General features: G+C 39.2%; 1 protein-coding gene across 1 annotated transcript in view; it reads right to left on the reverse strand.

Annotated features, from left to right (window-relative positions):
- The window catches only part of FAM151B (family with sequence similarity 151 member B), a 29,135-nt gene extending 25,803 nt beyond the window's left edge, over window positions 1-3,332 (reverse strand). The window contains exon 1 of the mRNA XM_046001210.1: window positions 2,936-3,332. Within this exon, the coding sequence (XP_045857166.1) occupies window positions 2,936-2,960 (25 nt within the window). The 5' untranslated portion in view covers window positions 2,961-3,332. The remainder of the gene's footprint in view (window positions 1-2,935) is intronic.
- Between the last annotated feature and the right edge of the window lie 11,227 nt (window positions 3,333-14,559).

Raw genomic sequence — 14,559 nt, forward strand, 5'->3', positions numbered from 1 at the left:
AGTAGAACTGCCTGGTTTAAATTTTTCTTTTTCTATACATTCCTTAAAATAAAAGATTTTATTTATTTATTTGACACAGAGAGAGAGAGAGAGAGAGAGAATATAGCAGGGGGAGTAGGAGAGGGAGAAGCACGCTCCCCACTCTGGGGTCAAGTGACAGGGACACACTAGTTATCAGCTTCTGGAAGTTGTATAACAAAAAGCTGGAATAACGCTTGGCCACATCTCTTTGTCTTCATTTCTCAGTCTTTCCCAATTCCAGGAGAAATCAGACTACCCAAAACTACTCTCCATTCGATCTACTGAAATTATAGATCAGGTAAATGTCACTTTCAACCAGGACCTTAAGATGCAACATTCCTATCCCCTCACCACTCCTTTGCAACATCATACTAGAAATACTAGCTATGCACTAAGACAATAAAAGTAAATAAAAAGTATATAAATTGGGGAAGAAAATATAAAACAGTCTTTGTTCACAGACAACATGATTTTATATGCAAAGAATCTGAAGGAATCAACACAAAAACTCCCAGAATTAGTAAGTGATTTTTGCAAGCTTGAAGGATACAGGGTTAATATTTTTTAAAAAGTCAATTGTTTTTCCACTTACCAGCAAAAAACAAGTGGAATTTGAAATGAGAAATGCAATACCATTTATATTAGCACCCAAAACCCAAAAATACTTAGGTATAACTCTAACAAAATATGTACAAGATCTATAAAAGGAAAACCACAAAACTCTAATAAATGAAATAAAAGAACTAAATGGAGATATTCCATGTTCCTGGACAGAAAGACTCAATATTGTCACGACATCAGTTCGTCCAACTTGATCTACAGATTTGAGCAATCACAATAAAAATCCCACTAAGTTATTTTATAGATATTGACAAACTGACTCTAAAGTTTATACGGAGGGCATAAAAACCAAAGTAGCCCACACAATCCTGAGGGAGAATAACAAAGAGGTGACACTAACCAACATCAAGACTTACTATAAAGCTACAGTAATCAAGGCCAGGCAATACGGGTGAAAAACAGAAAGATCAATGGAATAGAACAGAGAACCCTGAAGTAAACGCCCTGTAAATATAAAGCCCCGATCTTTGGCAAAGGAACAAAGGAAATGCAATGGAGTAAAGAAAATCTCTGTAACAATGGTGCGGGAACAACTGGACATCCACCTGGAAAACAATGAATCTAGAAACAGACCTTACATCCTTCACAAAAATTAAATGCAAAACTATAGAATTCCTTTACGATAATATAGGAGAAAACCTAGATGACCTTGGATATGGTGAAGACTCTTTAGATACAACACCAAAGGCATCACCCATGAAAGAAAGAATAGCTAAGCTGGACTTCACTAAAATGAAAAAAACTTTTGCTCTACAAAAGATAGTATCAAGAAAATGAGAAAACAAGCCACAGACTGGTAGAAAATACTTGCAAAAGACATATCTGATATTGGACTGTTATCCAAAATATACAAAGAATACTTAAATCTCAACAGTAAGAAAATTAACAATGTGATTTTAAAAGTAGTTCACTTTACAAACCGTAAGAGACTCTTAATCTCACAAAACAAACTGAGGGTTGCAGGGGGTGGGGGGTAGGGAGAGGGTGGTGGGGTTATGGACATTGGGGAGGGTATGTGCTACAGTGAGTGCTTGTGAAGCGTGTAAACCTGGCGATTCACAAACCTGTACCCCTGGGGCTAATAATACATTATATGTTTACAAAAAATAAAATAAATTAGAAAAAAGGTCACTTTATCATCAAATATAAAGAAATGCCAAGCATTTGAAAAAGTCATAATATATCATCAGAGAAACAGAAAACAATGAGGTTCAACAACCCACCTATTACATATCCAAAAGCTGGAACCCTGACAACACCAAATGCTGGTGAGAGTGGAGCAAAAGGAACTTTCATTCACTGTTGGTGGGAATGCAAAATGGTACAGCCACTTTAAAAGTTAGGCAGTTTCTTACAAAACTAAACATATTCTTATCATACAATCCAGCAGTTGTGCTCCTTGATATTTACCCAGAGGAGTTGAAAACGTAAGTTTTCAAGTTACAAAAACCAGCATGAGGATGTTTACATTGGCTTTATTCATAATGGCCAAAAATTAGAAGCAACCAACATATCTTTCAGTGGAATGAATAGATCAATAAACGTTGGTACATCCAGACAACCACCAGGAATATTACTCCAGTGCTAAAAAGAAATGAGCTAAGTCATGAAAAGAACCTTAAATGCACACTATTAAGTGAAAGAGGTCAATCTGAAAAGGCTACATACTGTATGATTCCAACTATATGACATTCTAGAAAAGACAAAACAACCACTAGTAGTTATAGGAGGTGGGTGCGAATAAGTGGAGCACAGAGGATTTGGGGATCAGTAGAACTATTTTGTATGATACCATAATGAGGCATACAAAGCATTAAACACTTGTCTAAACCGGAAAAACAGACACCACCAACAGTGAACCCAAACTATGGACTTCGATTATGATGTGTCAATGTAGATTCACAAGAATCGGAAATGTTGATATTAAGCGGAGGTTCTGCACGTATTCAGGTATGGGGTTTATGGAGAATCTCGGTGACTTCCAGCTCAATTATCCTATGAATCCAAAATTACCCTAAAAAATAATTCCTCTTTTAAAAGGGCCCAATAGGCTTGCTATTCTTGGCCGCATCATAGGCTTTCCTCTTAACACCCACGCGAGGAACCAAGATTCTAAGCCCGTCCACTGAGCGCGCAGCGAGAGCTCAGACCCCCGTGAGCAACAGGGCGTGGTGCTGCCGCAGGAGTCTCGCAAAGCGCTCCAACTATAGGTCGGAGGCCAGAGAGAGTGCCGGACTGCGAGCCAATCGTGGGCAGCCCTTCAGGGACCCACAGAGGCGGGATCCGTGCTTACCAGGGCCCCCAGCGGTCGCTGTCATGGCGACGGCCAACCGCAGTCCGCGGAGGCGCGGAGCCGTGGGCCACCGCGGTTGACCTTCACAGGTGGCGTGGAAACCCTGGAAACCCGACTCAACAAGCGACACACAAAAGAGTCGCCTCCCTCGGGCCACGGACCTCCTAGGTGAGTTTTCCAAGCGGAGGCGGGAAGAGAAGCGGTGCGCACGCGCAGAGGCTGCGGCTCGAGTTTCTCCAGCGCGCAGTCTCGAGGTTGGCGTGCGCCGTACAAGTGTCGCGCGAATTGCTCCTTTGAGAGAGAGAGAGTCAGAAAACGGGTAGTTCTGAAGAACTCTACGTCAGAGAAGGCGGAGGACGAAACTTCGAGGTTGAAAGAAGTCACTGGTGTGGGGTACGATTTCCCAAAGTTGAATATGTTTTCTCTTTTTTATTTTAGTAACATCCTAAAATGACATGGAATAATTTCTTCGTAAAAACGAGTGTTTCTTCACAAGGGTACCAAAGTGATAACGTCAAAGATTTCTGTCTCCCTCTTCCTCCCTCACGAAACACTTGTAGCAACTGGATTCTCTCACCCGTTGCCTTTTTTGCCCACAACTCTTTACTTACCGCAGGCAAACTGAAACTAGAAAAAGACCTCAGTGGGAGGTCTCAGTCAGAGCACTGACATTTTCTCGCCCTGTGACTCTTAATACATTTCAGTCAGTCGTAAAATTAGGATGACACATCACCTGACATATAACGCAAATGGCAGCCCTTCAGATTTTAATATATTGTAGTCTTTCCCCACTTGGGTTGTAACTATTTCAGTTTGTCTCCAGTCAGGCTTCCAGTGTTCTCTGGAGGTTCTCCAGCTAAGTCAGAAAGATTTCTAAAGTTTCAGAAAATGCTAAATTCTAATGATTTCAGTGTTGTTGTTTTTTTTATCTTTGAAATATACAGTTGGTTGACTCTTATTTGATTTGCAGTTCTGTAATGATAAAAATGTTATCATTTAAAGTGTCCAAGACAGTGAATTCATAGAATTTTGTAACCACACCACAATCAACTTAACATTTTCGTCACCCCAGGGCAGTTACTTTCCATTTCTTCCCCAACGCTGTGCAACCAGAAATCCACTTTTTGTCTCTGTAGATTTGCCTGTGCTGGACACTTAACTTAAATGGAATCATACAGTGTTAGTCTTTTGTGACTGGCTTCTTTCACTTAGCATGTCTTGGCAAGGTCCCTCAGCACTGTAGCATGCATCAGTACTTTATTCTTTGTAGCCAAGTAAAATTCCATTTTTGTATATACCACACTTTCTGTCCATTTACCAATTATTGGACATTTGCATTGTTTCTGCTTTCTGACTGCTAATAACTAATACTGCTTATAAGCATTCTTGCATAGATTCTATATGGAAGTATGTGGAAGGAATTTCTCGTGAAGTAGAATTGCTGGTTAATATGGTAACCTTATGTTTAACTTTTTGAGGAATTGCCAAACAGTTTTTATTTATTTTATTTTACTTTATTTATTTGAGAGAGAGCACGAGCGGGAGGGGCAGAGAGAGAGGGAGAGAATCTCAAGCTGACTCCATGCTGAGTGTGGGGACTGACACAGGGCTTGATCTGAAGACCCTGAGATCATGACCTCAGCCGAAACAAAGAATCGGATGCTTAACTGACGGCACCGCCCCTGCTGAACAGTTTTTAAAGGCAGATCTCCCATTTTTGCATTCTCTCCAGCAAGGATTAAGAGTTCCAATTTCTTGGGGCACCTGGGTGGCTCAGTGGGTTAAGCCTTTGCCTTTGGCTCAGGTCATGATCTCAGAGTTCTGGAATCGAGCCCTGCATCAGGCTCTCTGCTCAGCAGGGAGCCTGCTTCCCCCTCTCTCTCTGCCTGCCTCTCTGCCTACTTGTGATCTCTGTCAAATGAATAAATAAAATCTTTAAAAAAAAATTCCAATTTCTCTATATCCTCAAGAATAATTGTTATTATCTGTTGATTTAAAAAAAATTGTAGCTATCTAAGTGGATAATGAAGTAGTATCTCATTCTGGTCTTGATTCGCATTTCCCTAGTGATTAATAATGTTGAGCATATTTTCAAGTGCTTATTGACTATTTTCTTTGGAGAAATGTTTATTCAAATCATTTGCCCATTTTTTTCTTTCTTTTTTTTTTCCATTTTATTTATTTTTTCAGCGTAACAGTATTCATTCTTTTTGCACAACACCCAGTGCTCCATGCAAAACGTGCCCTCCCCATTACCCACCACCTGTTCCCCCAACCTCCCACCCCTGACCCTTCAAAACCCTCAGGTTGCCCCAACCTCCCACCCCTGACCCTTCAAAACCCTCAGGTTGTTTTTCAGAGTCCATAGTCTCTTATGGTTCGCCTCCCCTCCCCAATGTCCATAGCCCGCTCCCCCTCTCCCAATCCCACCTCCCCCCAGCAACCCCCAGTTTGTTTTGTGAGATTAAGAGTCATTTATGGTTTGTTCATTTGCCCATTTTTAAAAAAGATTTTATTTACTTATTTATTTGAGAAAGAGACAGAGAGAGAGAAAGCATGCAAGCTGGGGGAGCAGAGGGAAAGAGAGAGAGAGAATCCCAAGCATATTCCATGCTGAGTGCAGAGCCTGATGCAGGGCTCAGTCTCATGACCTGAGATCATGACCTGAGCTGAAACCCCAAGAGTTGGACACTTAACTGACTGACCCACCCATGTGCCCCTTTTTGCTCATTTTTAATTGGGTCATTTGTGGACTTTCTTTGTTGAATTATAAAAATTCTTTATGAGGTCTGACTCCTAGTCCCTTAACATACATGATCTGCAAACATTTTCTCCCGTTTTGTAGGTTGTCTTTTCACTTTCTTGATGCTATCAGCTGCACTTCAGAAGTTTTTATGGCCTATTGGCTATGGTATTAGGTCAGTTTTCATAGATTTTACAGTTATGAATTGATTCGATTAATATTACTCTTTACTGTTCATTTGTGAGACCTGTACACTGAAGTATGTGTGGCATAAAACGATGATGTCTGAGATTTGGTTGAAGGTACTCCAGCAAAGAAATAAAGGGATAGATGAATAAAGTAGAAAATCTTGAAAATTGTTGAATCTGAGGTTTGTTATAGAATGGGCACATGGAGCTATATCATCCTGTTTTCTCTACTTTTGTGTAGGGGAAAATATATTTTTATACCAAATACATATCTGATTACTTTTTTTTGGCACAAAGGAAAGGAAGGTTTCATATGTTAAGGGTATATGGTGCATTGAGGGAAGAATAGCAGATAAACAGAGCCTTATGAGGTTAGAATGTGAAAATTAAGCATTGACCTGAGAATTTTGAGATACTTTTGATGATACATATGTACAAATAGGAATAAAGTGTGTACTGTTAGTTCTGAGTAACCTAATCTGGGTGGGAGTGGTAACTTTATACAAGTTGAAGCCATTTTGGAAGTATGACCTTTGATTTAGTATACAGAACTCACTCTTGAGTAAGTACAGCTGGCCTTAGAATTTATTTTCCAGTCAGCATTTATGTGTGTCTGTTTCTTTGTTTGTTTATTTGTGTGTGTATGTATATATACATACATACATATATGTAGAAAATTTTTTTACATGTATGGTTGACCCTGAACAATGTGGAGACATGGACGGTTAGGAGCACTGACCCCCTCCACAGCTGAAAATCTGTGTATAACTTTTGACTCCCCCAAACCTTAGCTACTGATAGCCGACTGTTGACCCAAAGCCTTACCAATAATATAAACAGTTGATTAACAGACATTTTGTATGTCATATGTATTGTATATTGTACTCTTACAAGAAAGTAAGCTAGAGAAAAGAAAATTAAGAAAATCATTAAAAAATCATAAGAGAAAGTAACATTTACAGTACTGTACTTAATAAAAAAAATCTGTGTATAAGAGACCTGCATAGTTCAAACCTATGTTCTTCAAGGGTCAACCGTGTGTGTGTGTGTGTGTGTATGTATATATATAATATTTGTAAATATTAATATTCATTTATGTTTACTATATTAAATATATTTTTTATAGTTTTCTGGTCTGTATCTTGTTCTTTACAAGTTTTCTGCCAGCCCAACTGCTTATTCTTTTAAGTATAAAGCAGTCTATTTTCACTCTCTGGTTGCCTGTAATTACTTTTTAGATATGCCTACATTGATAGCTTCCACTTACTTTGGTATCCTTTTCTCAGGCTTACTCTGCAGTTCAGAAGACTTTTTTTTTAAAGCAAATGATGCTTAATGTCATCTGCCAAATTTGGAGTCTGCAATGTATTCTCTCTTCTACATAACTTAATGCTAAAATCTGAGGATCCCACTAATTAAAAATTCTCTAAATTTTGATTAAAAACAAAAACTAATGTAATTCAGTGTAACTCAGGGTTTTGAGAATTGAGAAATTAAATATTATATAACTTGGTTCCCTTTAGCTGCTTAAAATTTTTTTTAATTTAATGGATTTGTCAGACATTTTTGCTACTTCACCCAATTAGCTGTGTTTACTTACAGTGTTAAACAATTCATGAAAACACATATATTTATGGAATTAAAAATAACCTTACACACCATGTAGAATATGAGCACTGGTTATAGTGAGAAGAGCAATGGTCAGAAGGAGACCATTAGGTTCTAGTTTCAGCTATGTGACCTCTAACTATATAAGTAGTCTTTGCACCCTTGAACTAGGATTTCATTTTGTTAGTGAAAGTAGGGACATTTCATTAGATGACCTCAATGCTTTTTTTCTGCTTCTGAAATTATAAGCAAAGCCATGAAAACTCTGTATAAATTTAATAGAGATTAGTTTGGAGAGTCCTAATTGCTAAAAAGTTTCTCCTTAAATTCCAATAGTTAGTTCCTAGATGTGTGACTTTCAGCAAGTTATTCTTTTATTATCTTGTCTATGAAATGCAATAATAAACCACAGGTAAATTTCCTTTTACTGAAGTCTGCTCTATCTGGTAATCACCAAAACCACTCCAGGTTTAAAAAAAAAAATTAAGTGACTACAAGGTGTATTTTTTCCTCTTCTTTTTACTTTTTAGCCTATATATTCCATTATGTTTCAGAAAGTTTCTTGTAGATAGTATATAATCAAGTCTTGTTTTTTTTAACTAGTCTGTGTGTTTTAATTACTATACTCCACCATTTCAGTTTTTTTATTTTGTTGGATTAGGTGTACCACTTATCATTAATTGCCTGTCTCTCTGCTTTTCAGTTCTGTTTTCCTTTCTGGCCTCCTTTCGAATTTTTTTTATTATTTTACAGAATTTCATTTTAATTTATATATTGGCTTTTTAAAAATATCTCTCCATGCTATATTTTTCAGTGATTACTGCAGAGTTTTATTTTTTTAAGATTTTATTTATTTGAGAGAGAGAGCAAGTGAGAGAGAGTGTGAGTGGGGGGCAGGCAGGGAGAAGGAGAAGGAGCTCCCTGCTGAGCAGGGAGCCTGATGTAGGTCTTGATCCCAGACCCCAGGATCACTACCCGAGCCAAAGGTACATGCTTAATGGACTGAGGCACCCAGGTGTCCCTCTAAACGTTATTATACCAAACTTTTTATAATCTGCTTAGAATTTTTTACCACTTCAAGTAAAATGGAGAAAACTTACTACCATATATGTCTCGTTACTCACCTCCCATTAGGATGTTGTTCTCATGTGTATTAGATCTATATCTGTTAAACATCCCACCAGACTGTTATAAATTTATTTCAGTAGTTATACATATTTTAACAAACTTAAAAGGTGAAAAAATACTCTATTCTATTTATTCAGATATTACTATTTCTGTTGTTCTTTCTTGGCATTTCGGTGTTCCCTTTGATACCGTTTCACTTCTCTATGAATTTTCTTTAGCATTTCTTTTTCAGCAGTTCTACTGACAGTGAATTATCTTAGTCTTCCTTTTTCTGAAAATGTCTTTACTTCACTTTGATTCCTAAAGGATGTATTTGCTGGTTAAAGGATTCTAGGTTGATAATTATTAGTATTTTTTTTAAGCACTTTAAAAGTAATGTTCCACTGTCTCTGGTTTCTGGTGAGAAATACAACATAATTCAAATTTTTGTTCTCCAAAAAGTAAACAGTGTCATTTTTCTCTGGCTGTTTTCAGAAGTTTTCTTTATGTTTAATTTAATCAGTGTGGTTATGATATGCCTGGATATGGTTTTTAACTTTTTAGCAATTTTCTGTGTCAGTATAAATGCTGTAAATATAATTTCACGTAAACATATATAAATTTATTTCTTTCACCAAATTTTGGAAGTTTTTAGCTACTATTTATTTATTTGACAGGGATCACAAGTAGGCAGAGAGAGAGAGAGAAGGGAAGCAGGCTCCCCACTGAGCAGAGAGCCCGATGCGGGGCTGGATCCCAGGACCCTGAGATCATGACCTGAGCCGAAGGCAGAGGCTTTAACCCACTGAGCCATGCAGGCACCCCTATTTGTATTTTTCACTTAAAAAATTTCAGTTTGGTTCTTCTTTAAGACTTTATTTATTTACCTGAGAGAGAGCAAGCACAGGTGGGGAAGAGGGTCAGAGAGATAGAAGCTTCTTCCTCGAGGAGCAGGGAGCCCGATGAGGGGCTTGATCCCAGGACCCCAGGGTCATGACCTGAGCTAAAGGCAGACACTTAACCTACTGAGCCACCAGGTACCCCTCAATTTGGTTCTTTTTATAGCTTCCATTTTTTTGGTGAAGCCTTCTTCCATTCATTTAAATAGTGTTTACCCTTGCTTTATGGGACATAATTAAAATAACATGTTAAGTCTTTTTCTGATGATTCTGCAATTTGAGAATTAGCTTTTGTTCCTTATCTTTTCCCTTGAGAATTATTTAGATTTCCTTTTGTTTTACATGTTGAGTAATTTTGAATTATTTCCTAAATATTTTGAATATAATGAAACTGTCAGTCCTGTTTAAGTCTTTAAAAGAATGATTTTGTTTTGTTTTGGTTTTAGCTTGCAGTCCATCCAATTAGTTCAGAACACATATCCTGGGCAGCTTTATGTGGGTTGAGGTTTCAATGATAATTTTCAACACCGTTGCAGTGCAATTCCAATCTGCCCTGATTGTGCACCACCCAGTGGCCACTCTGAAACCTACATACAAGTATACCTCATTTTTGCACTTCACAGATACTGTTTTTTACTAATTGAAGGTTTGTGGCAACCCTGGGTCAAGCAAGTCTATCAATGCCACTTTTCTTTTTTCTTTTTTTAAATATTTTATTTATTTGACAGAGAGAAATCACAACTAGGCAGAGAGGCAGGCAGAGAGAGAGAAGGAAGCAGGCTCCCTGCGGAGCAGAGAGCCCGATGTGGGGCTCGATCCCAGGACCCTGGGATCATGACCTAAGCCGAAGGCAGAGGCTTTAACCAACTGAGCCACCCAGGCTCCCCTCAATGCCACTTTTCTAATAGCATTTGCTCACTTGGTTTGCTCACTATGGTTTACTGAATATCTTAAGCTCACTGTTGAGAACTACTGCTTAGAAAAAAAGATTCCTTTCAAAATTGATGAGGGAGCAGAAGGCTGGCTGAGGACAAAGCAAAAGCTGGCACCTTGCACCCCCTCTCCACCCGCTCCCCTCGGTAATATGTGTGATATTCCTCAGGCACCCCTGGCTGCCCTAAAAGAAAAACAAATAGTTAACTTGCTGAGATCACAATCCTGCAAGACCGGAGTCTCCCTCGGTCTGCAAATGTTCTAGAGATTTACAACAAAGAAGCTATTTTATCAATAGCCCAATTTCCAGAGACAAATAACTCAGTTCCTCAAGCCCTAATGTCGTCTTCCCCTCCATAAAAACTGAAGGAGGCTGAGGCAGGAGGAAATGTAAATAAAGTTAAATTTCTTCTAAACCTAAAACTCACTGACAAGGATGCTTGATAGGAGGAATATGACATTCCACCAGGAAACTCCCAATTGTCTTCATGTTAGTGCCTCATTAGAGGGAAAAACGGCCTTGGCTTGATAATAACCAGGCACCCAATATCCTGACAGTATTCTTTACCCTGATAACCCTTCTGAACACCCCCTTTGTCCTCACCTACCTAACTCCTATGTATGTAATCAGCCACTCCTCAGGATAGCGGGGCAGTAGCTCTTTCTGCCCATGGGTCCCGTCCCTGTGCTTTAATAAACCACCATTTTGCACCAAAGATGTCTCAAGAATTCTTTCTTGGTCATCAGCTCCGGACCTCACCCCACCGAACCTCACCTATGTTCTAGAACTTCATCAAAAGTGAGTTCTACTCACTGACAATGCACCTGGTCACCCAAGAGCTCTGATGGACATGTACAATTATGTTGTTTTCATCCCTGCTAACACTGTATCCATTCAGCAGTCCATAGATCAAGGAGTCATATCAATTTTCAAGTCTTATTTAAGAAATACATTTTGTAAGGCTATCTATAGCTACCTAGATAGTGATTCCTTGGATGGATCTGGGCAAGTCAATGAAAAGCTTCTGGAAAGGATTCTCTGGTGTAGATGCCATTATGAAAATTTGTGATTCATGGCAAGAGTTCACAATATCAATATTAACAAGTTTGGAAGAAGTTAATTGCAGCCATCATGGATGACTTGGAGGGGTTCAAGACTTCAGTGGAATAAGTAACATCTTGTGGTGGAAGTAGCAAGAGAACTTGAATTAGTAGTGGAGCCTGAAGATGTGTCTGAATTGCTACCATCTCATGATAAAACTTGAATGGATGAGGAGTTGTTTCTTAAGGATGAACAAAGAAAGTGGTTTCTTGAAATGGCATCTACTCCCGGTGGGGATGCTGCAAAGATCACTGAAATGACACCAAAGATTTAGGTTAGGTGTGATTTGGGAATGTTGACTCCCATTTTGAAAGTTTTGTGGGTAAAATGCTATCAAACAGCATCACACGCTACAGGGAAATTGATTGTGAAAGGAAGAGTCAATGCAGCAGACTTCTTCATTGTCTTATTTTAAGAAATTGCCACAGCCACCTCAACCTTTAGTAACCACCATCCTGATCAGTCAGTAGCCATCAACATTCGGGCAAGACCCCTACCAGCAAAAAAGATTATGATGTACTGAAAGCTCAGATGATGGTTAACATTTTTCACTAATAAAATTTTTTTCAAAGATTTTATTTATTTATTTGAAAGACAGAGATCACAAGTAGGCAGAGGGGCAGGCAGAGAGAGAGGGGGAAGCAGGCTCCCCGCAGAGCAGAGAGCCCGATGCGGGGCTCGATCCCAGGACTCTGGGAACATGACCTGAGCCGAGGGCAGAGGCTTTAACCCACTGAGCCACCCAGGTGCCCCCCAAATATTTTAAAACTAAGACACGTACTTTGTTTTTTAGACATAATAATTCACTTAGTGGACTATAATACAGCATAAACATAACTTTTTTATATCCACCAGGAGGCCAAAAAATTCAAAGTTAACTTGCTTTATTGCAATACTCACTTTATACTCTACGTAGACTACACAGAATCTCTGAGTTATGCCTGTAGTGATCTACAGTGTAGCTTGGTGTTTAAAACACTTGCTCATTGCTTCTGGTCAGTTTCATACATGCAGAGGTTGGGGGTGGTCCCAGGATTTTTATACACAAATTTGGAGGTTCATTAGTTCCTTCCTATGATCTTCCCCCACACGCTCTGGTTCCAAGATCTTCCTCCTAGGTCTTCTGTTAAGAAGTCAGGGCTTTAAGCCTCCCTTCACCATTCCCAGTATTCCACCCTGCAGTGTCTGTGTGCCCCCACTGCATCTGTAGGTATGGAGGAGTGATGCTGTTTTGCTATCTTTAGCTTGGTGTACAGCAAGGTTCTTCACAGGGTTTGTACAACGTGAGGAGGGGCGTGCTGCCTTTCTGCAGCTCCCCTGGAGTAAGTAAAATAAATTCGAGTCTGTTTCACAGCCCCCAACTCCTTTCCTGTTTGTTTGACTCGAAAGAGCAAACTGTTCCTTGGGCTCTGTGCTAGCTGGCAGTTCATTTTCCTGTTAGGTATCTATAATTCTTTTTTTTTTTTTTTAAGATTATTTATTTATTTATTTGACAGAGAGAGAGAGATCACAAGTAGGCAGTGCAGCAGGCAGAGAGAGGGGGAAGCAGGCTCCCTGCTGAGCAGAGAGCCCAATGGAAGGCTCTGTCCCGGGACTCTGAGATCATGACCAAACCAAAGACAGAGAGGCTTAACCCACTGAGCAACCCAGCCGCCCCTGTAATTCCTTATTTCTTCTGCTTGGGATCTAACTTAAGTCTATAGAGTAAGGTCTTTCATTGACTTTGAAAAGTTTGTATTTCAAAATATTTGTATCCTTTCTCCTCTCTCCTGCAGCTAATTAAGCATATGTTAGGGCTTCTCACTATCTGCTCTGTATGTCTGTTTCTCTCTGTCCTTTCGTCTTTTTTTCTGGCTGTACTCTGGATAATTTCTCCTGATTTGTATCCCTGTTTATAAATTCTACCCACTGGCTGTATTATATTCTGCCATTTAAATCTAATTAGAGCTTAACAGTCCAGTTTTTACATATTCTAGCACCATGTATATTCACGTCTTTCCCCAATTAGCTCCATCACTTTGTATGGTTTCCCATTCCCTACAGGTACCTCATACTTGACTATTTCTTAAAACACAGAAAGTGAAAATCTAATACTTGTCTAAAGGAGTTTTTCATTATTTCTACTAATCTACTAACTTTTGGCTCTGGAGTAACTTCCTTATTGACTTTTCTATTTTAACTGTCTTGGTAAATGTTATATTTGAAAAGTAATTTGTGGCCTGCATTGAAGTTACTTTTCTAAGGGAGGTTCTATGTTTTGTTTTTTTTTCCCCCTGGCACCTAGAGGAATCACCAGTGCGGAACCATCCTAAAGCAAGTTTAAATGCTTGGTTCTTTGGGTGATGTAGGCAATTCTAAATTTGACTAGTTTTATAATACTTTATACTTCTGGTTCATCCTCATCCAAAGGCTAAAAACGCTTTGGCGAGGTGGGGGTGGCCATGGGGAAGTACCGATTAGGTTCATGATACTGATTAGATTTACAACATTGTGTGGGCCTTAAATTTTGGTCTGTTCCCTCACCCCATAAGGTTGTCTCAATAGGACCCTATGCCCACTTCCCTTCTCTCTTTCCTTTTGGACTGAACATTCCTTACTGTTCCTTACTTAATATCTTGATGCTTTCAGATGATTTTTGTATTTTAATCACCTTTGGTTTTCAGCAGGAGTATGGATCTAAGTATCCTAGCATACAATTCCCAGAAACAAGAAGTTTCCCACAATTGCATCCTTGTTCCTACTTGGGCAAACCCTACTCTTTTTTTTTTTTTTTTTTTAAGATTTTATTTATTTATTTGGCAGAGAGAGATCACAAGTAGGCAGAGAGGCAGGCAGAGAGAGAGAGAGGAGGAAGCAGGCTCCCCGCCAGGCAGAGAGCCCGATGCGGGGCTCGATCCCGGGACCCTGGGATCATGACCTGAGCCGAAGGCAGAGGCTTTAACCCACTGAGCCACCCAGGTGCCCCAAACCCTACTCTTTTAATTGGTATCCTCTGCACTTAGCACATACTACTTGTGGCATATAATCCATAAATGTTGATAGGA

This window comes from Meles meles, chromosome 3 (assembly GCF_922984935.1).
Source record: "Meles meles chromosome 3, mMelMel3.1 paternal haplotype, whole genome shotgun sequence".
Lineage (NCBI taxonomy): Eukaryota > Metazoa > Chordata > Mammalia > Carnivora > Mustelidae > Meles > Meles meles.